The sequence below is a fragment of the Pseudophryne corroboree genome, chromosome 11, assembly GCF_028390025.1.
Source record: "Pseudophryne corroboree isolate aPseCor3 chromosome 11, aPseCor3.hap2, whole genome shotgun sequence".
In the NCBI taxonomy this organism is placed as follows: Eukaryota; Metazoa; Chordata; class Amphibia; order Anura; family Myobatrachidae; genus Pseudophryne; species Pseudophryne corroboree.
Window position 1 is genome coordinate 86,493,456 of NC_086454.1, and position 25,435 is coordinate 86,518,890.

At 47.7% G+C, this 25,435-nt stretch overlaps 1 protein-coding gene across 1 annotated transcript in view; it reads right to left on the reverse strand.

Annotated features, from left to right (window-relative positions):
* SPON1 (spondin 1) overlaps window positions 1-25,435 on the reverse strand; it is a 683,924-nt gene that overhangs the window by 21,249 nt on the left and 637,240 nt on the right. Inside the window, exons 12-13 of the mRNA XM_063944511.1 lie at window positions 8,352-8,522; window positions 3,922-4,089 (exon numbers count right to left, since the gene is read on the reverse strand). Of these exons, the coding sequence (XP_063800581.1) occupies window positions 3,922-4,089; window positions 8,352-8,522 (339 nt within the window). The remainder of the gene's footprint in view (window positions 1-3,921; window positions 4,090-8,351; window positions 8,523-25,435) is intronic.

The following is a 25,435-nucleotide window of genomic DNA, read 5'->3' on the forward strand; positions in this document are numbered from 1 at the left end:
GGATCAGAACTGGTTGGTCGCGAAGCAGGATCTCCGCTTGACTTAGGGCGTTGTATATGGACCTTAGTTCCAGGATATTGATGTGAAGGCAAGTCTGTTGACTTGACCACAGACCTTGGAAATTTCTTCCCTGTGTAACTGCCCCCCACCCTTGGAGGCTTGCATCCGTGGTCACCAGGATCCAGTCCTGAATGCCGAATCTGCGGCCCTCGAGAAGGTGAGCACTCTGCAGCCACCACAGGAGAGACACCCTGGCCCTGGGGGATAGGGTGATTAACCGATGCATCTGAAGAGGTGATCCGGACCACTTGTCCAGTAAGACCCATTGGAAGGTCCTCGCATGGAACCTGCCTAAGGGGATGGCCTCGTATGATGCCACCATCCTTCCCAGGACTCGAGTGCAGTGATGCACTGACACCTGTTTTGGTTTTAATAGATTCCTGACCAGTGTCATGAGCTCCTGAGCTCTCTCTATCGGGAGATAAACCCTTTTCTGGTCTGTGTCTAGGATCGTGCCTAGGAGAGGCAGATGAGCTGTAGGAACCAACTGCGACTTTGGAATATATAGAATCCAGCCGTGTTGCTGTTACACTTCCAGAGAAAGTGATACGCTGTTCAGCAACTGCTCTCTTGATCTCGCTTGTATGAGGAGATCGTCCAAGTACGTGATAATAGCGACACCTTGCTTCCGCAGGAGCACAATCATATCCGCCATTACCTTGGTTATGACAATCCCGTACCGCAATTCTGAGGTACGCCTAATGAGGTGGATAAATGGGGACATGAAGGTATGCATCCCTTATGACCCGATTCACGATAAAGTCTCCCTCTTTTTAGGCTTGCCCTGACCGCTCTTAGCGATTCCATCTTGAACTTGAACCTTCTCAGGTATATGTTCAAGGATTTTTAATTCAATATGGGTCTGACCGAACCGTCTGGTTTCGGGATTACAACATGGTCGAATAATAACACCCTCTTGTTGAAGGAGGGGACCCTTGACCACCACCTGTTAAAGATACAATTTGTGAATTGCAGTTAACACTGGCTCCCCCTCTTGGGGGGAAGCCCGCAGGGCCGTCGGTGAAGGGGCATCTTCTCACAGTCCAGCTTGTATCCCTGAGACACAATATCTATTTCCCAGGGACCTAACAGGGAGTGAACCCACTTGTGGCTGAACTTACGAAGGCGTGTCCCCACCGGGCCTAGCTCCACCTGTGGAGCCCCAGCGGCATAGGTGGATTTTTGTAGGGGCCGGGGAGGACTTCTGTTCCTGGGAACTAGCTGTGTTGATCCCGGCTCTGACAAGAAAGGACGCACCTCAGACTTTCTTGTTTCTTTATTCGAAAGGCTGCATTTAATAATGTCGTGCTTTCTTAGGCTGTGCAGGAATATAAGGCAAACTAGCAGAATTACCAGCTATAGCTGTGGAGACCAGGCCCGAGAACCCTTCTCCACACAATCCTCAGCCTTCCATATGCCTCTTAAGTCGGCATCATCTGTCCAATGCATATTCTACAGGACACGTCAAGCAGAGATCGACATAGCTTTGACTCTAGGACCCAGTATACTCATGTCTCTTTGGGCATGCTTTATAACTATATATCTATCACTTAAGACAGCATCTTTAATATATTTATTAGGGTCTCAATCTCTGCTGATAAGGTACCTGTCCACGCTGCCACAGCGCTATAAACCCATGCCGACACAAACGCCGGTCTGGGTAGTATACTAGAATGTGCACGCTATCTGCAGGATCCCTGAGAATAGCAAGTGCTACCGTCTGTGCAAACAGGACACCCTAGGAGAAGATTCTCAACACATCCTGGCCCTAGTGGGGAAAGGATACAGCCTGAGAATTCTCTTGTGGGAAGCTGCCGTCTCTTGTCTGGAGATTCCCGCTCTTTTTCCTCATGAGAGGAGGGAAATTTACCTCAGCATTCTTCCCCTTAAACATGTGTACTCTCGTGTCAGGGACAGATGAGTCATCAGTGATATGCAAATCATCTTTTATTTCAATATCATATATTGAATACCTTCTAGCCATCTTGGCTGTAACTTTGCATTATCGTAGTCGACAGTGGAGTTAAACTCCGTGTCGATACCAGTGTTTGTTATTTTGGATAGTGAGCATTGTGAGACTCTGAAGGTCTCTGTGACATAGGGACAGACATGGGTAGATTTCCTGTCTGTTCCCTAACCATTTGTGCAATAAATTCACCTTAGCACTTACACATATCCAAACAGGTGTCGGCGTTGTCGACGGAGACACCCTCTCACATACATATCCGCTCTATCACCTCCTTAGAGGAGCCTTTTACCTCAGACATGTCGACACACGCGTACCGACACACCACACACACAGGGGATGCTCTATTTGAAGACAGTTCCCCCACAAGGCCCTTTGGAGAGACAGAGAGAGAGAGAGTATGCCAGCACACACCCCAGCGCTATATAACCCAGGGATTACACTACAACTCAGTGTTTACCCAGTAGCTGCTGTATATACAATTTTTGCACCTAAATTTATGTGCCCCCCCCTCTCTTTTCACCCTTTGTGTACCAGGATACTGCAGGGGAGAGCCTGGGGAGCTTCCTTCCAGCTGAGCTGTGAAGAGAAAATGGCGCTGGTGTGCTGAGGAAGAAGGCCCTGCCCCCTCAGCGGCGGGCTTCTGTCCTGTTTCTGACTAAAAATGGTGGGGGGTTTACACATATACAGTCACAGACTGTATTATGTGTATTTTTATGCCAAAGGTATTTTTATTGCTGCCCAGGGCGCCCCCCCCAGCGCCCTGCACCCTACAGTGACCGGAGTGTGTGGTGTGCTGTGGGAGCAATGGCGCACAGCTGCGGTGCTGTGCGCTACCTTAATGAAGACAGGAGTCTTCTGCCGCCGATTTCATCGCTTCTCTTCTGTCTTCTGGCTCTGCAAGGGGGACGGCGGCGCGGCTCCGGGAACGGACGATCGAGGTCAGGCCCTGTGTTCGAACCCTCTGGAGCTAATGGTGTCCAGTAGCCTAAGAAGCACAAGCTAGCTGCAAGCAGGTAGGTTTGCTTCTCTCCCCTCAGTCCCACGTAGCAGTGAGTCTGTTGCCAGCAGATCTCACTGAAAATAAAAAACCTAACAAATACTTTCTTTCTAGCAAGCTCAGGAGAGCCCACTAGGAGCACCCAGCTCTGGCCGGGCACAGATTAAAACTGAGATCTGGAGGAGGGGCATAGAGGGAGGAGCCAGTGCACACCAGATAGTACCTAATCTTTCTTTTAGAGTGCCCAGTCTCCTGCGGAGCCCGTCTATTCCCCAAGGTCCTTACGGAGTTCCCAGCATCCACTAGAACGTCAGAGAAAAATATATACCTTTGTGGTTGCTCATTGCATATTGCCAAATTTACACTAGATCTACTTTATACTTGGGTTCTACATTGCAAAAAAAGTGTGTGAAACTAAGTTGCCTGTGACAGGTGCAATGGGATGCAGATGACTGTGTTTTGACTAAGCAACAAGACAGCTCCATTTGTGGCAGACATTAAACAGTTGACTCAATATTGCAGCTGGACAAATATTTGTTTCAGATTGATTAGATCATTATTCAGCCTGTTGGCAAATGCAGTCAGAGAATTACCATAGTCAGACAGCTTGATGGCTGAGGGGACCCACACAGGATGTTCAACTGGGTATCTCCTAAATGGCTTTCACAAGACGAGAACCTGAGAACGTTCACCAAAGTTTCCAACAGGGCTTATTGGAGAACAGCAAAGGTTCTCCTTAATATGAAAATGTGTCCTGCTCTCCTTTTACAATAACATATGATTAGCGTAGTTTTGTTTCGTGTTCTGTCTTACCCCTAGTGGCTCCTTCTTTTAACATATCACACCACATAGAACAATATGCTTTACGCTGATAATACATTGATAATGTACTCACGGCACTCAGGCATCATGCACTTCTCCACTTCTGTGGTCTCGGCCTTGCACATGGACCCATCTGCTGGAGTCATCTTAATCATCCTGTGTCGCTTTTTCATTCCCATCCCACAGGTGGCGCTGCATTCCTCCCACTCACCCCATTCTGTTACAATGCAAGTACTTGGCTCTGTGTATTAAATTATGTTGAAACAAAGTATTATAAATATTCTCATACATCATTAGTCAATGTGGGTTAGGAAGGGAAGAGAGGAAGGGAAGGGTAAGGAAAGGAAAGGAAGAGAAGGGATTATGTGTGCACTGAGGAATCCGTGACCACGTAAATGCACCATGTATACTATGGGGCAGAGCAGAATCACACAGGATTGCAAAACTGGTATCACCTAGTCACAAAAAAATGAAGAACCAATATCTACTCAGCCGACACTCTATTATCGGAAAACAATGAAAAAGGTAGTAACGGGATCAGTATGAATGACCGATGGACGGGTCGGCATACCGACACTGGCATCCCGTTCATCATAATCCCGACAGCACCCCAGTAGGACCCCTAACCATAACCTTTTTCCTACCCTAACCCTCCCTTGTGGGTGCCTCACACTAACCCTCCCCCAGTGGTGCCTACCACTAACCCTCCCTGCTTGATGCCTAACCCCCCCTCCCCCACTGCCTAAAAGCCCTAAACCTAACCCTCTCCGCTTGGTGCCTAACCCTATCCTCCCCTTCCCTGCTGCCTAAACCTAACCCTCCCCGCTTGGTGCCTAACACCTAACCTCCCCTTCCCCGCTGCCTAAACTGAACCCTCCACACTTGATGCCTAACCCTAACCTACTATGTGCCTAACCCTCCCTCCTCGGTCCCTAACCCTAACCTTCCCTGCACTTCCCCCTAACCCTATCCCCACTTCACCTGCCTAAACCTAACCTCCCCCTCCCCCCGGCAGCAGGACACTAGAGTGTCCCACTGTGAGGATGTTCGGGATGCAGGCTGTCGGTGTTGTGATTCCGGCATCCCGTTCGGCGTCGGTATTAGACACCGGGATAGCGTCCTTCTTCGGGATCGTGGAGTCAGTATATCTACCGCCGGTAATCCGGCTGTCGGGAAGCTAACTGCTTCCCGTATTAACACATGCCTCCTAATATTGCAAGGTGAGCTGATTTGGACTGAGGAGCAAGTAATAACGCAGAGAGTATGTATCCCAATCATGACAGTGGGATAAAGCCCTCAAATAGGGACTGCCCCGATGAAGAAAGGACAGTTGGGAAGTATGTTTTAATAAAACATGACAAGGACAACAGCGATGACAGCATACATCTTGTTTGAAGTCCTTCAATGCTAGCTTTATTACAGGTACTCACAATCTGAAAAGGGTGGATCTTCTGACATAAGCTTCTGAAATACTGTCACGTTCAGTGGCGGAACTATCGCCAGTGCAGGCGGTGCCTTGCACTGGGGCCCGCCACTGTCCAGGGGCCCAAAGCATGTAATGAGTCAAACTTTCTTTCTTTCTTGTCTGTCGTAATGTGTAATAAGGGGACCTGTCTGCCTTAATGTGTAAAAAAGGGCACGCTGTCTGCTGTAATGTGTAAAAAGGGGGACGCTGTCTGCCTTAATGTGTAAAAAGGGGACGCTGTCTGCCGTTATGTGTAAAAAGGGGGACGCTGTCTGCCGTTATGTGTAAAAAGGGGTCGCTGTCTGCCGTAATGTGTAAAAAGGGGATGCTGTCTGCCATAATGTGTAAAAAGGAGAATCTGTCCGACATAAGGTGTAACAGGGGCTCTACCTGGTGTAGTGGTGCTACTGTGCGGCATAATTTGAATAATGGAGACTACTGTGCACCGTTATATGAATTGGTATTATTTTCTGGCCACACCCCTTTCCCATGAAGACACGCCCCTATATATTTTTGCGCGCGCCTACGGCGCACACTGCCCCTGTTTTGCATGTAGGGGTGGGGCTCCGATGCCATTTCTTGCACACAGCGCTTAAATGTCTAATTACGGCACTGTTGCTAGGTATGTATTTCTCTGGCCCTGAGCAGGTCCCCCTTACCAGATCCTCTCCAGGGGTGAGGGGGTGGACTTGGATAGGATGAGGGGGCCCAAAGCATCTTGTCGCACCTGGGCCCACCGCTCGCTAGTTCCACCACTGGCCACGTTGGCACTTTGAACATTAGATTATCATTACTCTCCATCTCCCATAGGTGGTCTATTCATGAAGCAGTGAAAAGAGTGGAGAAAAGGACCAGTGGAGAAGTTTCCCATGGCAACCAATCAGTTTTGAAGGAAGCCTTTATCAAGTACAGTCTATAAAATTTAAGGAAGATGCTGATTGGTTGCCATAGGCAACTTCACCACTGTTCTGTTTCTCCACTGTTTTCACTGCTTCATGAATAAACCCCATAGTAACAGGGTGAAGTGAAGGGGGTGTTCCTCCATTGTCACACAGGAGTAATTAAGCTCAGCAAAAAGGGCATTTGCCGGCAGAGCTTATTGTTTTCTGAGATGAATTGCCCCCTGGGTGACAAGGGAGGAACATTCACATTCTTAAAGCTGTTACAGTGGTAGTAGTTGAGAACTATCAATTTTCTAGATGACAAAACAATAGTATTTAATTCACCTGTGTAACATCAACTTTCCTACTATTATACAACTATTTATATTTATTATTCTTGTAGACTATTGAATCTTCTGTTGTATTTTTCTTTTAACTGTTAATTCCTCTTTTTTTAAGATGTAGATTGATTTCCACAAACTTAGCATTAGAGAATTACTTAGACCAGTACTAAATATTCAGTTTTACGCGGAACATCATACTGTAAGTAGACTGGTATGACCCAGTCCCAAAAAACAAGCGATCGGGTGCATAAAGGCTTGTGGGTTCCCCAACGCCTCACGTGTTCCCTTTGCTTGTTCCATGTGCTCCTACATGTACCCGCTGGCAATGTGCTGGCGTTTAGCAACACAAGGACCATAAAAATACCAGGTAGGCAGGAGCAAGGGGCATGCAGCAGTAGATATGGTGGCACGCTGAGTGAGCTTAGCAGAGGTGGAGGTGTACCGGGTGACGTCACATTAGAAATCAACCCAAAATAGCATCCTTTCGGACAAGGATTTACTTACGATGTTCAGTTTTAGCTGGAATCATCACTTAAAGAACCTCTGAAACAATTAGTCATGTACTGTATGCAATATCATCAATATTACATTATTTTATTACACCTTTATAGTATATTAGCTAGAGATGTGCGGTTCTCCAGAAATCCGTATCCACCAAAATTCTATGGTTCCGAACGAACCAAAACCCGGTCCGGATCTTACAAAGGGGATCCGATCTGAACCGAGTGCCATTTCGGATCTTCTTGCGGTCCGGAATTCGGATTTACAATCCAAAATTGGGGTTTTGGATTGCAAATATTACATGATTTTAGCAGTTTTTATTGATTTTTATCAATGATTATTGAGTCTTGAGTCGAAGTTAAACAGGACTGAAATCCGAATCCGAACCAAACAATTGAGGGTGGTTTTCCTAAAACAAATCACGAGGATCAATTTAGATCCAAAACCAAAACACGGGGGTCTGCACACATCTCCGATGAGGACTTATTACACTTTGTGACTAGCTGATGCCAGTTTTATTCATATACTAGGTCACACACTGGGAAAAATGTATTATAGGGAATAACTTATTAATACATCCTAAGCATTTTATTATCGCTACCTAATTATGATCAGCTGTAAATGACATATAGAGTGACTTTCTTCTCTCTTATAGTATAAGAGGGGTATGCACCCAGGTAAAAAAAAATCGGACTTTTCTCTATTTTTAGGGCGAATGGGGATCCACCCTATTCAATAGTAGGGCTATTCACTGAAGAAGAAAAAAAAGGTGAAAGGCACTGGTGAAAAGTTCCCTAAACAAATGGGTGAAAACGGCCTCAATTGAATATGCAGTGGTTCCAAATCAACAGTTTTGAGATTACCGAAGCAAATTGCATATCCCCTAAGCGTAGTATGAAACGCATTGTGTTTGTACCTTGAGGCTCTGCAAATTCTGTTTGACTTAATTATATGAATAGATTTGGAGTTATCAGTATCCGTTGAGTGTTGTGAGGTTCTATTTAATGAACATGCTCCTTCTTGCTCAGTTTATTTCTATTAAATGTGTTAGATCTGTATCTCAGAAAATGCAGAAACCGTAGTTCATGATGCATTGTCATTTGGACTAACCCGATCCAATTATCACGCAGGATTCTCTAGGAGCTGCTCTGTCTGTGGCCAGGGAGTAATCATTCACATAGCAAGTAAAATAAATTGCAAAGATAAGAGGATTATTTGCTATGTTCACAACAATAGGCTGAGCAGGTTGTTGTTTAACACTAACAATTCTAAATAGCCATTGATAAAAAACAAAACAAAATAAACTAGTTACCGCACTCCTCATTGACGATACACTTCTCTGTCTCTTCTGTTGGAACCTTGCACATTGATCCATCCTCCGGGAACTGCTTAACATATCGCTCCCTGGATCTCATTCCCATACCGCAAGAGACGCTACATGGAGACCACATGATCCACTCGGACATCATGCACGTTGAGGCTTCTGAAACATAGAAGATCCAGACATTAAGGGGAAATTTAGCAAAGCTTGGTGAGAGATAAAGTGGAGTGAGATAAAGTACTAACTAGGGTGGCCAATCCCAGGCCATTTTTTCAATCCCGAGAATCGGAATTGAAAAATGATCAATCTCTGGATTCCTGGGTTTGGATTCTCTTCAATGTGCCCTCTCCTGCCCTGCCCTGCCCAGTCCAGTCCACAAAACTCACCATAACCTGGACGGGCGGGATGGTGGGCTACTTACTGGAGGAGGTGAGATGCGGGGCAGCGCAGGAGGTGAGGTCCGGCTGGTGGGCGCCTGGCTGCGCAGCGTGACCTCTGACTCCATGTCACTCTGCGCCGTGCGCACAGCCGGGGTCAGGGGGAGCTGAGCAAGCTAAACCGGGCAGCATCTGAGTCTCCTGAGGACGCTCAACGCTGCCCGGCATAGATAAAAGTATAGTGGTGAGTGGTGACCAATCCCAAAATCCTGGCGATCCTGATCCCGGGATTGGCCACCATAGTACTCACCAATCAGCTTCGGTCATTTATTTTTCACACAGTGAACAAGCCACACATTGGTGAAATGGTCCGTCTGTGAATGTGAACCAGTGGAACCAGACAGTGTACGGTCTGATCCACTCTGTCCTCCCTTGGTATCGTATAGCCCATTTGGGCCTTTAATTATCTATATTCATGTTTTGCTAACTGCTAAATGTATCTGATATTTGTACCGTATATACTCGAGTATAAGCCGACTTTTTCAGCCCTTTTTTTGTGCTGAAAAAGCCCCTTCGGCTTATACTCGAGTCAGTATTTAGGAGGGACACGGAGGGCACAGCGCGCGGCTCTCCTGTGTCCCTCCTACGTCTCCGGCGGCAGCGGCGTGTGTATGTTAAAGGAAGTGCATGAACCGGCACCTCCTTTAACACACACACGCCGCTACCGCCGGAGACGCAGGAGGGACACAGGAGAGCCGCGCACTGTGCCCTCCGTGTCCCTCCTTCAGGGACACCCTCCTTCGGGAGCGACGGAGGGTAAGTACGGTAACTAGCACTGTGGGGCATATCTGGCAGCATGAGGGCATATCTGGCACATCTGGCACTGTGGGGCATATCTGGCAGCATGAGGGAATATCTGGCACTGTGGGGCATATCTGGCAGCATGGGGGCATATCTGGCAGCATGGGGGCATATCTGGCACTGTGGGGCATATCTGGCACTGTGGGGCATATCTGGCAGCATGAGGGCATATCTGGCACTGTGGGTCATATCTGGCACATCTGGCATTGTGGGGCATATCTGGCAGTATGAGGGCATATCTGGCAGCATGGGGGGCATATCTGGCAGCATGGGGGGCATATCTGGCAGCATGGGGGCATATCTGGCACTGTGGGGCATATCTGGCAGCATGAGGACATATCTGGCAGTGTGGCATATCTGGAAGCATGAGGGCATATCTGGCACTGTGGGCATATCTGGCACATCTGGCATTGTGGGGCATATCTGGCAGCATGAGGGCATATCTGGCATTGTGGGGCATATCTGGCAGCATGAGGGCATATCTGGCACTGTGGGGCATATCTGGCACTGTGGGGCATATCTGGCAGCATGAGGACATATCTGGCAGTGTGGGGCATATCTGGAAGCATGAGGGCATATCTGGCACTGTGGGGCATATCTGGCATTGTGGGGCATATCTGGCAGCATGAGGGCATATCTGGCACTGTGGGGGCATATCTGGCACTATGAGGGCTGTATACGGCTAGAGCTGCATTTCCCACCCTAGGCTTATACTCGAGTCAATAAGTTTTCCCAAGTTTTTGTGGTAATATTAGGTGCCTCGGCTTATATTCGGGTCGACTTATACTCGAGTATATATGGTAATTATTTTCTGAATAAGCTTACAAAGAACCTATTGTAATCAGTCAGCATATATTTGCTTGTGATCAATCCATTTTCTTATAAGGGGTCATTATTGTTTTTCACAATTTGATGTACCTACCAACATATGCTTTGGACTTTATTTAAAAAGCCATAGGAATTTAAGGGCACATTTTGAATATACTAATTACTGACTGTCTTAACCCATTGCTCATTAATTATCACCTACTGCTTATAGTGCTTGTGCTTATTTCTACTAAGTATTTGTTGTGCATTTCTGACAAAAGAGGTTATAATGTCCACCAATACCTAATAAAAACCATTGTCTGGAAAAGGTGCAAGTTTTACCACACATTTCTGGCAAAAAAGGTTATGATGTTTACACACCACCTGGTAGAAATATCTGTCATACATCTCTATAAAAAAAAAAAAAATTCTCTCAGCACCCCATCTCTCTCATCCAATGTCCTCTTTAACCTTATATGACACTGGACAGCAGAAGTAGGGGTGCACCCTCTCTATCCCTACTTATTCGAGAACTCTCATCCATTGCCAGACATCAAGTTCTCTGCAATGCACACTGTAACAGGGACTTGGGGCACACTAGCGGGACAGTAGAAGTTCCCACTTTTGGTATACATGCCAAAACCATACACTCTCTCATTTGTTGGATCACAATACTACTGCCACACTTCACTGGCCACGCCCAAATCCATCTGATCTTGGAAGCAAAGCAGTGATAGACCTGATCCGTACAAAGGGGGTCATTCCGAGTTGATCACTCGCTAGCTGTTTTTAGCAGCCGTGCAAACGCTATGCCGCCTCCCACTAGGAGTGTATTTTAGCTTAGCAGAAAGGATCGCACAGCGGCTACAAAATAATTTTGTGCAGTTTCAGAGTAGCTTCAGTCCTACTCAGCGCTTGCGATGATGTCAGACTGTTAAGTTCCTGTTTTGACGTCACGAACACGCCCTGCGTTCACTCAGCCACGCCTGCGGTTTTCCTGGCACGCCTGCGTTTTTTCGAACACTCCCTGAAAATGGACAGATGCCACCCAGAAATGCCCACTTCATGTCAATCACTCTGCGGCCACCAGTACGACTGAAAAGCTTCGCTAGACCTTGTGTAAAACTACATCGGCCATTGTGAAAGTACGTCGAGCGTGCGCATTGCGCCGCATACGCATGCGCATTGCGCCGCATACGCATGCGCAGAAGTGCCTTTTTTTGCATCATCGCAGCGCAGCGAACATTTTCAGCTAGCGATCAACTCGGAATGACTCCCAAGGTTAGGTGACGACCTTGGAATATCAGGTGCAATAGCACTATTTCCCAGCAAACAGCAGAAGTGGTGGAGGAAACATTGGCTTTACCTCTATGGGGTATATGCAATTGCGGGCGAATCGCGGCAAATTATCGCAGTTTTTTTAATTCGACACAATTCGACAGGTGAATTCCGGCAGGTGGCTGCCGGAATTCACCATATTCAATGAAAAACGGATTCGACATTCCCGCGGGCGAAAAACGGCCGATTTGCCGGATTTTGCCGCGAATTAAAAAAATGGGGAAAAACGGGAAAAACCCGGGAAAAAATGGCGTGGGGTCCCCTCTCCAAAGCATAACCAGCCTCGCGCTCTTCGAGCTGGTCCTGGTTCTAAAAATGCGGGGGGGAAATTGACGGGGGATCCCCCGTATTTTTAAAACCAGCACCGGGCTCTGCACCTGGTGCTGGTGCAAAAACTACGGGGGACAAAAAGAGTAGGGGTCCCCCGTATTTTTTACACCAGCATCAGGCTCAACTAGCTGGACAGATAATGCCACAGCCGGGGGTCACTTTTATACAGTGCCCTGCGGCCGTGGCATTAAATATCCAACTAGTCACCCCTGGCCGGGGTACCCTGGGGGAGTGGGGACCCCTTCAATCAAGGGGTCCCCCCCCCAGCCACCCAAGGGCCAGGGGTGAAGCCCGAGGCTGTCCCCCCCATCCAAGGGCTGCGGATGGGAGGCTGATAGCCTTGAGAAAAATGTCAGAATATTGTTTTTTCCAGTAGTACTACAAGTCCCAGCAAGCCTCCCCCGCAAGCTGGTACCCGTGCCAGCGGACTGAAAGGGGTCCCATATTGACACGAGACCCCTTTCCCCGAATGTGCCAGGACCCCACGTGACTCCTGTCACTGAGGTCCCTTCAGCCAATCAGGAAGCGCTACTACGTGGCGCTCACCTGATTGGCTGTGCGCTGTCTGTGCTGTGACAGCGCATCGCACAGCTCTCTCCATTATATTCAATGGTGGGAATTTTGCCGTCAGCGGGGGGGTTACCCGCGGTCAGCCGCTGACCGGCGGGTGACCCCAACGCTAACCGCAAGGTTCCCACCATTGAATATAATGGAGAGGCTTTGACGCGCAGAGCCAATCAGCAGAGTGCAAGGACGTTGCACTCGCTGATTGGCTGAAGAGACCTTTCAGTGACAGCTGTCACGGAGAGGTCTCTGCATTCGGGGAAAGGGGTCTCATGTGTCAATATGGGACCCCTTGCAGTCCGCTGGCACGGGTTTTTGCGTTTTGTTATTTTGCAAAGTACCTGGATTATACTCTGGACGTGGATTTATCTCTGGACGCTGGAAGGTGAGTATAATTTTTTCACAGGTACCCTCGGATCGTCGGAGACTGTGGCAGTCGGCGTGTCAACATAGGTAAGTATGTGTGTGTCGGCAGTATGTAATAAAGTTGTACTTGTCACGGTGTGTGTGTCCTGTTTTTATTTGGATATTTTTTCCCCAGTAGTACTACAGGTACCAGCGGGCCCGTTTTTCTCCCGCATGCTGGTACTTGTGGTTCTCCAAGATATTTAATGCCACGGCCGCAGGGCACTGTATAAAAGTGACCCCCGGCTGTGGCATTATCTGTCCAGCTAGTGGAGCCCGATGCTGGTGTAAAAAATACGGGGGACCCCTACTCTTTTTGTCACCCGTATTTTTTGCGCCAGCACCAGGCGCAGAGCCCGGTGCTGGTTTTAAAAATACGGGGGATCCCCTGTCAAATTTTCCCCCGCATTTTTAGAACCAGGACCAGCTCGAAGAGCCCGAGGCTGGTTATGCTTTGGAGGGGGGACCCCACGCCATTTTTTTCCTTGATTTTACCGTTCCAGCTATAAAAAAAATAAGATTTTACTTACCGATAAATCTATTTCTCGTAGTCCGTAGTGGATGCTGGGGACTCCGTCAGGACCATGGGGATTAGCGGCTCCGCAGGAGACAGGGCACAAAAATAAAGCTTTAGGATCAGGTGGTGTGCACTGGCTCCTCCCCCTATGACCCTCCTCCAAGCCTCAGTTAGGATACTGTGCCCGGACGAGCGTACACAATAAGGAAGGATTTTGAATCCCGGGTAAGACTCATACCAGCCACACCAATCACACCGTACAACTTGTGATCTGAACCCAGTTAACAGTATGACAACGTAGGAGCCTCTGAACAGACGGCTCACAACAAGAACAACCCAATTTTTTTGTAACAATAACTATGTACAAGTATTGCAGACAATCCGCACTTGGGATGGGCGCCCAGCATCCACTACGGACTACGAGAAATAGATTTATCGGTAAGTAAAATCTTATTTTCTCTAACGTCCTAGTGGATGCTGGGGACTCCGTCAGGACCATGGGGATTATACCAAAGCTCCCAAATGGGCGGGAGAGTGCGGATGACTCTGCAGCACCGAATGAGAGAACTCCAGGTCCTCTTTAGCCAGGGTATCAAATTTGTAGAATTTTACAAACGTGTTCTCCCCCGACCACGTAGCTGCTCGGCAGAGTTGTAATGCCGAGACCCCTCGGGCAGCCGCCCAGGATGAGCCCACCTTCCTTGTGGAATGGGCCTTGACAGATTTAGGCTGTGGCAGGCCTGCCACAGAATGTGCAAGTTGAATTGTGCTACAAATCCAACGAGCAATCGTCTGCTTAGAAGTACAGTATAAACAGCGAGTCAGATTTTCTGACTCCAGCCGTCCTTGAAATATATATTTTCAATGCCCTGACAACGTCCAGCAACTTGGAATCCTCCAAATCGCTAGTAGCCGCAGGCACCACAATAGGCTGGTTCAGGTGAAACGCTGACACCACCTTAGGCAGAAAATGAGGACGCGTCCGCAGTTCTGCCCTGTCCGAATGGAAAATCAGATATGGGCTTTTATACGATAAAGCCGCCAATTCTGACACTCTCCTGGCTGAAGCCAGGGCCAGTAGCATGGTTACTTTCCATGTAAGATATTTCAAATCCGCTGATTTGAGTGGCTCAAACCAATGGGATTTGAGAAAATCCAAAACTACATTAAGGTCCCACGGAGCCACTGGGGGCACAACCGGGGGCTGTATATGTAGTACTCCTTTTACAAAAGTCTGGACTTCAGGAACTGAAGCCAATTCTTTCTGGAAGAAAATCGACAGGGCCGAAATTTGAACCTTAATGGACCCCAACTTGAGGCCCATAGACAATCCTGTTTGCAGGAAATGTAGGAATCGACCCAATTGAAATTCCTCCGTGGGGGCCTTCCTGGCCTCACACCACGCAACATATTTTCTCCAAATGCGGTGATAATGTTGTGCAGTCACCTCCTTCCTGGCTTTAACCAGTGTAGGAATGACCTCTTCTGGAATGCCTTTTTCCCTTAGAATTCGGCGTTCAACCGCCACGCCGTCAAACGCAGCCGCGGTAAGTCTTGGAATAGACACGGTCCCTGCTGAATCAGGTCCCGTCTTAGAGGTAGAGGCCACGGATTTTCCGTGAGCATCTCCTGAAGTTCCGGGTACCAAGTTCTTCTTGGCCAATCCGGAGCCACGAGTATCGTTCTTACTCCCCTTTGCCGTATAATTCTCAGTACTTTGGGTATGAGAGGCAGAGGAGGAAACACATACACTGACTGGAACACCCACGGTGTTACCAGAGCGTCCACAGCTATTGCCTGAGGGTCTCTTGACCTGGCGCAATACCTGTCCAGTTTTTTGATGAGGCGAGACGCCATCATATCCACCTTTGGTTTTTCCCAACGGTTCACAATCATGTGGAAGACTTCTGGATGAAGTCCCCACTCTCCCGGGTGTAGATCGTGTCTGCTGAGGAAGTATGCTTCCCAGTTGTCCACTCCCGGAATGAACACTGCTGACAGTGCTATCACATGATCTTCCGCCCAGCGAAGAATCCTTGCAGCTTCTGCCATTGTTCTCCTGCTTCTTGTGCCGCCCTGTCTGTTTACGTGGGCGACTGCCGTGATGTTGTCCGACTGGATCAACACCGGCTGACCCTGAAGCAGGGGTTTTGCCAGGCTTAGAGCATTGTAAATCGCTCTTAGCTCCAGTATATTTATGTGAAGAGACATCTCCAGGCTTGACCATACTCCCTGGAAGTTTCTTCCCTGTGTGACCGCTCCCCAGCCTCTCAGACTGGCATCCGTGGTCACCAGGACCCAGTTCTGTATGCCGAATCTGCGGCCTTCTAACAGATGAGCACTCTGCAACCACCACAGAAGAGACACCCTTGTCCGTGGCGATAAGGTTATCCGCTGATGCATCTGCAGATGCGATCCGGACCATTTGTCCAGCAGATCCCACTGAAAAGTTCGTGCGTGGAATCTGCCGAATGGGATTGCTTCGTAAGAAGCCACCATCTTTCCCAGGACTCTTGTGCATTGATGCACAGACACTTTTCCTGGTTTTAGGAGGTTCCTGACAAGTTCGGATAACTCCTTGGCTTTCTCCTCCGGAAGAAACACCTTTTTCTGAACCGTGTCCAGAATCATTCCCAGGAACAGCAGACGTGTTGTCGGGGTCAACTGAGATTTTGGAAAATTCAGAATCCACCCGTGTTGTTGCAGTACTACTTGGGTTAGTGCTACTCCGTCCTCCAGCTGTTCTCTGGACCTTGCCCTTATCAGGAGATCGTCCAAGTAAGGGATAATTAATACGCCTCTTCTTCGCAGAAGAATCATTATTTCGGCCATTACCTTGGTAAAGACCCGAGGTGCCGTGGACAATCCAAACGGCAGCATCTGAAACTGATAATGACAGTTTTGCACCACGAACCTGAGGTACCCTTGATGTGAAGGGCAAATTGGGACATGCAGGTAAGCATCTTTTATGTCCAGGGACACCATAAAGTCCCCTTCTTCCAGATTCGCTATCACTGCTCTGAGTGATTCCATCTTGAACTTGAATTTTTGTATGTACGGGTTCAACGATTTCAGATTTAGAATAGGTCTTACCGAGCCGTCCGGCTTCGGTACCACAAATAGCGTGGAGTAATACCCCTTTTCCTGTTGTAGGAGGGGTACCTTGACTATCACCTGCTGAGAAAACAGCTTGTGAATGGCTTCCAATACCGTTGCCCTGTCTGAGGGAGACGTTGGCAAAGCAGACTTTAGGAACCGGCGAGGGGGAGACTTCTCGAATTCCAACCTGTAAACCTGAGATACTACCTGCAGGATCCAGGGGTCCACCTGTGAGCAAGCCCACTGCGCGCTGAAATTCTTGAGTCGACCCCCCACCGTTCCTGAGTCCGCTTGTAAAGCCCCAGCGTCATGCTGAGGGCTTTGCAGAACCCGCGGAGGGCTTCTGTTCCTGGGAAGGAGCTGCTTGCTGCCCTCTCTTACCCTTTCCTCTGCCTCGGGGCAGATATGACTGTCCTTTTGCCCGCTTCTTATAGGACCGAAAGGACTGCGGCTGAAAAGACGGTGTCTTCTTCTGTTGGGAGGGGGTCTGAGGTAAAAAGGTGGATTTCCCGGCAGTTGCCGTGGCCACCAAATCCGATAGACCGACGCCAAATAATTCCTCCCCTTTATACGGCAATACTTCCATATGCCGTTTGGAATCCGCATCACCTGACCACTGTCGTGTCCATAAACTTCTTCTGGCAGATATGGACATCGCACTTACTCTCGATGCCAGAGTGCAAATATCCCTCTGAGCATCTCGCATATAAAGAAAAGCATCCTTTAATTGCTCTAAAGTCTGTAAAATACTGTCCCTATCCAGGGTATCAATATTTTCAGTCAGGGAATCCGACCAGACCACCCCAGCACTGCACATCCAGGCTGAGGCGATGGCTGGTCGCAGTATAACACCAGTATGTGTGTATATACTTTTTAGGGTAGTTTCCAGCCTCCTATCAGCTGGATCCTTGAGGGCGGCCGTATCAGGAGACGGTAACGCCACTTGTTTTGATAAGCGTGTGAGCGCCTTATCCACCTTAGGGGGTGTTTCCCAGCGCGCCCTAACCTCTGGCGGGAAAGGGTATAATGCCAATAACTTTTTGAAATTAGCACTTTTCTATCTGGGTTAACCCACGCTTCATCACATACATCATTCAATTCCTCTGATTCAGGAAAAACTACAGGTAGTTTTTTCACCCCCCACATAATACCCCTTTTTGTGGTACTTGTAGTATCAGAGATATGCAAAGCCTCCTTCATTGCCGTGATCATATAACGTGTGGCCCTACTGGAAAATACGTTTGTTTCTTCACCGTCGACACTAGATTCAGTGTCCGTGTCTGGGTCTGTGTCGACCGACTGAGGTAAAGGGCGTTTTACAGCCCCTGACGGTGTCTGAGACGCCTGGGCAGGTACTAACTGGTTTTCCGGCCGTCTCATGTCGTCAACTGATTTTTGTAATGTGCTGACATTATCACGTAATTCCATAAACAAAGCCATCCATTCCGGTGTCGACTCCCTGGGGGGTGACATCACCATTACCGGCAATTGCTCTGCCTCCACACCAACATCGTCCTCATACATGTCGACACACACGTACCGACACACAGCAGACACACAGGGAATGCTCTATTGAAGACAGGACCCCACTAGCCCTTTGGGGAGACAGAGGGAGAGTTTGCCAGCACACACCCAAGCGCTATAATATATATGGGAACAACCCTATATAAGTGTTGTATCCTTATAGCAGCTTAAATATAGTAATATCGCCAAAAAAAGTGCCCCCCCCCCTCTCTGTTTTACCCTGTTTCTGTAGTGCAGTGCAGGGGAGAGTCCTGGGAGCCTTCCTCACAGCGGAGCTGAGCAGGAAAATGGCGCTGTGTGCTGAGGAGAATAAGCCCCGCCCCCTATTTCGGCGGGCTCTTCTCCGGAGTTTGTGAGATCTGGCAGGGGTTAAATACATCCATATAGCCTCAAGGGCTATATGTGATGTATTTTTTAGCCATAAAAAGGTATTATACATTGCTGCCCAGGGCGCCCCCCCAGCGCCCTGCACCCTCCGTGACCGCTGTGTGAAGTGTGCTGACAACAATGGCGCACAGCTGCAGTGCTGTGCGCTACCTCAGGAAGACTGAAAAGTCTTCTGCCGCCTGCTTCTGGACCTCTTCCATCTTCGGCATCTGCAAGGGGGGTCGGCGGCGCGGCTCCGGGACCGGACTCCATGGCTGGGCCTGTGTTCGATCCCTCTGGAGCTAATGGTGTCCAGTAGCCTAAGAAGCCAATCCATCCTGCACGCAGGTGAGTTGACTTCTCTCCCCTAAGTCCCTCGATGCAGTGAGCCTGTTGCCAGCAGGACTCACTGAAAATAAAAAACCTAAAAACTTTTTCTAAGCAGCTCTTTAGGAGAGCCACCTAGATTGCACCCTGCTCGGACGGGCACAAAAACCTAACTGAGGCTTGGAGGAGGGTCATAGGGGGAGGAGCCAGTGCACACCACCTGATCCTAAAGCTTTATTTTTGTGCCCTGTCTCCTGCGGAGCCGCTAATCCCCATGGTCCTGACGGAGTCCCCAGCATCCACTAGGACGTTAGAGAAAAATATATATTTTTAAAAATATATAAATAATACTTGTGCCTCCAAAAAAGACAAACCAAGTACCTAATCCCTTCTAATATAAATAGATATGCTATTACCAAAAAAAAAAAAAAACACCAAAAAAAACATGTTTTAAATTTTTTTATTGGTTTCACCCTCCAAAGTGTGGCGGATTGAAAATGACGAATTTACTGTCTAAAAGCACTGTTGTCGAATTTCCAAACTTGAATTGAATACACTTGGTCGAATTGCAGCACTTGTATCATTGCAGAAAAGTCGAATTTGACAAAAGTCGAATTTCAAAAAGTCGAATTTTGAAAGTCCGTTTTTTTGACGGAAAGCACTGAATTGCATTGACGATTTTTTTTTTTTTTGGTGAAAAATTCCCGAAATTCGACAATTTCGGGAATTCGACCGCAATTGCATATACACCTATATCTACATCCTCTTGTTAGGAATAGAAATCTAATGACACATATTCAAATACCTAAAAATTCAACTTTGCTCAGCTGATTAGTTTACCCACAGCACCAAGAGAGCAATTATCAAGGAGTTTACACGATACCCCTTTAATTTTATTACAGTAGTAAATGTACTCCTGATACTCTTAGATATCATATACAGTATATCTCTGTTTTGAAATATTTTTCACCATAGGCATAAATCTCAAATTGACACTGTCCACTATGGAATATGATTAGTGTCAATAGAGGGTATTTTAACCCTAATATTTACATAATGTATTTAAGTATCCTATAGGTCAGTGGTTCCCAAACTTTTTTGAATTTTGAATCACAGCGCACTAGAGTAACAGATTTTTTTTCACGGCACACCTAGGCCAAACGATTCTTATTGAGAAATTTAGAAAGAAAATATTAAATTAAGTAAATTATGTTTAGATGTCATCCTTAGGTTCAGTTCTGTGGCAAGGGACAAGATTCACTTCTGTTTGTTCACATATTTTGTGATTGGCAGCCACAAGCACTAGTTTTGTCTGTTACATTGACAATAAATAGTTTGAATTGGTCCTGGAGCACCAACCTGAGGCACCCCTGCAACTGTCCCGCGGCACCCCAGGGTGCCGCGGCACACAGTTTGGGAACCACTGCTATAGGTGATTGTTTTTATATTAAAGTCTATGTTGATCCTTTTCCTTATGATTAACTTTAATAAACGTTAAGTTTTAACATATTTCATATTTCCAAAGTGTGCCCCAACACAGAGTCTTTCTTTTTCCTTCCAAAACTACCACTTGTATTACTGACTCTGGGATCACACCAACATATACATATACACAATAGATACCCATAATAGGGATCATTTATTTGTTACATACAGTATTGTTGGTCTCTGCGAAGGCAAAACCCTCCGCAAACAGAAAGCCAGTGTGGTGTCCAACCCCACTAAGCCTATATTTATTTTTAAACACAGGCTATAAAATAGCAGAAGTTTATTGGTTAGTCCTGTCTTAACAGCATTGTATGCCCTGGGCAAAGCAATGCATTGGGGCCCCTGTCCACCCATTCACAGGAACCAATTAACAAAATATAATGGGGGAGATGTACTAAGCCTGAAAAGTGATAAATATCACTGTGATAAAGCACCAGCCAACCGGCTCCTAACTGCCATATTACAGGCTGTGTTTGAAAAATGACAGTTAGGAGCCGATTGGCTGGTACTTTATCACTGTGATATTTATCACTTTTCAGGCTTAGTACATCTGGCCCAATATGCCCCTCCCGTGGTCCTGTGCAGTCTCTCCACATGCTTCCATAGAGTGAATAGCTATCAGCACTCTGATTGGTGGATAGCTCCAGCCATCCACCAATCTGCATGCTGACAGCCATTCACTGTCTGGCTGCAGGCTGGGAGGCAGGTAGAAAATGCAGCCTTGCCACTCTGTTTGTGTGACCACCACCTGCACCTGCTCCAAGGCCCCTAGAATTGTGGGTCCCTGAGCAGCCCAGTGTGTCTAGACGTTAAGATGGCCCTGGTACTTTATCTCTCTCTATGATTTGATAAATTTGCCCTCAGAGGTCATCAGCGTATGTCCATGGTACTATGCATTCCCTACACAGACAAGTGGGCATATCTATACAAACAGAAAGCTCTGTGTGCCTCAAATTTTGCACCCTAATGAATGACCTAAAATGAATGTTTAAAAATAAGAATTTACTTACCGATAATTCTATTTCTCGGAGTCCGTAGTGGATGCTGGGGTTCCTGAAAGGACCATGGGGAATAGCGGCTCCGCAGGAGACAGGGCACAAAAAGTAAAGCTTTAGGATCAGGTGGTGTGCACTGGCTCCTCCCCCTATGACCCTCCTCCAAGCCTCAGTTAGGATACTGTGCCCGGACGAGCGTACACAATAAGGAAGGATTTATGAATCCCGGGTAAGACTCATACCAGCCACACCAATCACACTGTACAACCTGTGATCTGAACCCAGTTAACAGTATGATAACAGCGGAGCCTCTGAAGGATGGCTCACAACAATAATAACCCGATTTTTGTAACTATGTACAAGTATTGCAGATAATCCGCACTTGGGATGGGCGCCCAGCATCCACTACGGACTCCGAGAAATAGAATTATCGGTAAGTAAATTCTTATTTTCTCTATCGTCCTAGTGGATGCTGGGGTTCCTGAAAGGACCATGGGGATTATACCAAAGCTCCCAAACGGGCGGGAGAGTGCGGATGACTCTGCAGCACCGAATGAGAGAACTCCAGGTCCTCCTTAGCCAGGTTATCAAATTTGTAGGATTTTACAAACGTGTTTGCCCCTGACTAAATAGCCGCTCGGCAAAGTTGTAAAGCCGAGACCCCTCGGGCAGCCGCCCAAGATGAGCCTACCTTCCTTGTGGAATGGGCATTTACATATTTTGGCTGTGGCAGGCCTGCCACAGAATGTGCAAGCTGAATTGTATTACACATCCAACTAGCAAAAGTCTGCTTAGAAGCAAGAGCACCCAGTTTGTTGGGTGCATACAGGATAACAGCAAGTCAGTTTTCCTGACTCCAGCCGTCCTGGAACCTATATTTTCAGGGCCCTGACCACATCTAGCAACTTGGAGTCCTCCAAGTCCCTAGTAGGCGCAAGACACCACAATAAGCTGGTTCAGGTGAAACACTGACACCACCTTAGGGAGAGAACTGGGGACGAGTCCGCAGCTCTGCCCTGTCCGAATGGACAAACAGATATGGGCTTTTTTGAGAAAAAAACCACCAATTTGACACTCGCCTGGTCCAGGCCAGGTCCAAGAGCATGTTCACTTTTCATGTGAGATGCTTCAAATCCACAGATTTGACTGGTTTTAAACCAATGTGTTTTGAGGAATCCCAGAACTACGTTGAGATCCCACAGTGCCACTGGAGGCACAAAAGGGGGTTGTATATGCAATACTCCCTTGACAAACTTCTGGACTTCAGGAACTGAAGCCAATTCTTTCTGGAAGAAAAATCGACAGGGCCGAAATTTGAACCTTAATGGACCCCAATTTGAGGCCCATAGACACTCCTGTTTGCAGGAAATGCAGGAATCGACCGAGTTGAAATTTCTTCGTGGGGCCTTCCTGGCCTCACACCACGCAACATATTTTCGCCACATGTGGTGATAATGTTGTGCGGTCACCTCCTTTCTGGCTTTGACCAGGGTAGGAATGACCTCTTCCTGAATGCCTTTTCCCTTAGGATCCGGCGTTCCACCGCCATGCCGTCAAACGCAGCTGCGGTAAGTCTTGGAACAGACATGGTACTTGCTGAAACAAGTCCCTTCTTAGCGGCAGAGGCCATAAGTCCTCTGTGAGCATCTCTTGAAGTTCCGGGTACCAAGTCCTTCTTGGCCAATCCGGAGCCATGAGTATAGTTCTTACTCCTCTACGTCTTATAATTCTCAGTACCTTAGGTATGAAAAGCAGAGGATGGAACACATACACCGACTGGTACACCCACGGTGTTACCAGAACGTCCACAGCTATTGCCTGAGGGTCTCTTAACCTGGCGCAATACCTGTCCCGTTTTTTGTTCAGACGGGACGCCATCATGTCCACCTTTGGTAATTCCCAACGGTTTACAATCATGTGGAAAACTTCCCCATGAAGTTCCCACTCTGCCGGGTGGAGGTCGTGCCTACTGAGGAAGTCTGCTTCCCAGTTTCCATTCCCGGAATGAAACACTGCTGACAGTGCTATCACATGATTTTCCGCCCAGCGAAAAGTCCTTGCAGTTTTTGCCACTGCCCTCCTGCTTCTTGTGCCGCCCTGTCTATTTACGTGGGCGACTGCCGTGATGTTTTATCCCACTGGATCAATACCGGCTGACCTTGAAGCAGAGGTCTTGCTAAGCTTAGAGCATTATAAATTTACCCTTAGCTATATTTATGTGGAGAAAAGTCTCCAGACTTGATCACACTCCCTGGAAATTTTTTTCTTTGTGTGACTGCTCCCCAGCCTCTCGGGCTGGCCTCCGTGGTCACCAACATCCAAAACTGAATGCCGAATCTGCGGCCCTCTAGAAGATGAGCACTCTGTAACCACCACAGGAGAGACACCCTTGTCCTTGGATATAGGGTTATCCGCTGATGCATCTGAAGATGCGATCCGGACCATTTGTCCAGCAGATCCCACTGAAAAGTTCTTGCATGAAATCTGCCGACTGGAATTGCTTCGAAGGAAGTCACCATTTTTTTACCATGGCCCTTGTGCAATGATGCACTGATTTTAGGAGGTTCCTGACTAGCTCGGATAACTCCCTGGCTTTCTCTTCCGGGAGAAACACCTTTTTCTGGACTGTGTCCAGAATCATCCCTAAGCACAGGAGACTTGTTGTCGGGATCAGCTGCGATTTTGGAATATTTAGAATCCACCCCTGCTGTTGTAACAGTATCCGAGATAGTGCTACTCCGACCTCCAACTGTTCCCTGGACTTGGCCCTTATCAGGAGATCGTCCAAGTAAGGGATAATTAAGACGCCTTTTCTTCGAAGAAGAACCATCATTTCGGCCATTACCTTGGTAAAGACCCGGGGTGCCGTGGACAATCCAAACGGCAGCGTCTGAAACTGATAGTGACAGTTCTGTACCACGAACCTGAGGTACCCTTAGTGATAAGGGCAAATTTGGGACATGGAGGTAAGCATCCCTGATGTCTCGGGACACCATATAGTCCCCTTCTTCCCGGTTCGTTATCACTGCTCTGAGTGACTCCATCTTGATTTGAACCTTTGTAAGTGTTCAAATTTTTTTAGATTTAGAATAGGTCTCACCTAGCCTTCTGGCTTCAGTACCACAATATAGTGTGGAATAATACCCCTTTTCTTGTTGTAGGAGGGGTAATTTAATTATCACCTGCTGGGAATACAGCTCGTGAATTGTTTCCCATACTGCCTCCTTGTCGGAGGGAGACCTTGGTAAAGCAGACTTCAGGAGCCTGCGCAGGGGAAACGTCTCGACATTCCAGTCTGTACCCCTGGGATACTACTTGTAGGATCCAGGGGTCCTGTACGGTCTCAGCGTCATGCTGAGAGCTTGTCAGAAGCGGTGGAACGCTTCTGTTCCTGGGAATGGGATGCCTGCTGCAGTCTTCTTCCCTTTCCTCTATCCCTGGGCAGATATGACTCTTATAGGGACGAAAGGACTGAAGCTGAAAAGACGGTGTCTTTTTCTGCAGAGATGTGACTTAGGGTAAAAAACGGTGGATTTTCCAGCAGTTGCCATGGCCACCAGGTCCGATGGACCGACCCCAAATAACTCCTCTTCCTTTATACGGCAATACACCTTTGTGCTGTTTGGAATCTGCATCACCTGACCACTGTCGTGTCCATAAACATCTTCTGGCAGATATGGACATCGCACTTACTCTTGATGCCAGAGTGCAAATATCCCTCTGTGCATCTCGCATATATAGAAATGCATCCTTTAAATGCTCTATAGTCAATAAAATACTGTCCCTGTCAAGGGTATCAATATTTTTAGTCAGGGAATCCGACCAAGCCACCCCAGCTCTGCACATCCAGGCTGAGGCGATCGCTGGTCGCAGTATAACACCAGTATGTGTGTATATACTTTTTATGATATTTTCCAGCCTCCTGTCAGCTGGCTCCTTGAGGACGGCCCTATCTATAGACGGTACCGCCACTTGTTCTGATAAGCGTGTGAGCGCCTTATCCACCCTAAGGGGTGTTTCCCAACGCGCCCTAACTTCTGGCGGGAAAGGGTATACCGCCCATATTTTCTATCGGGG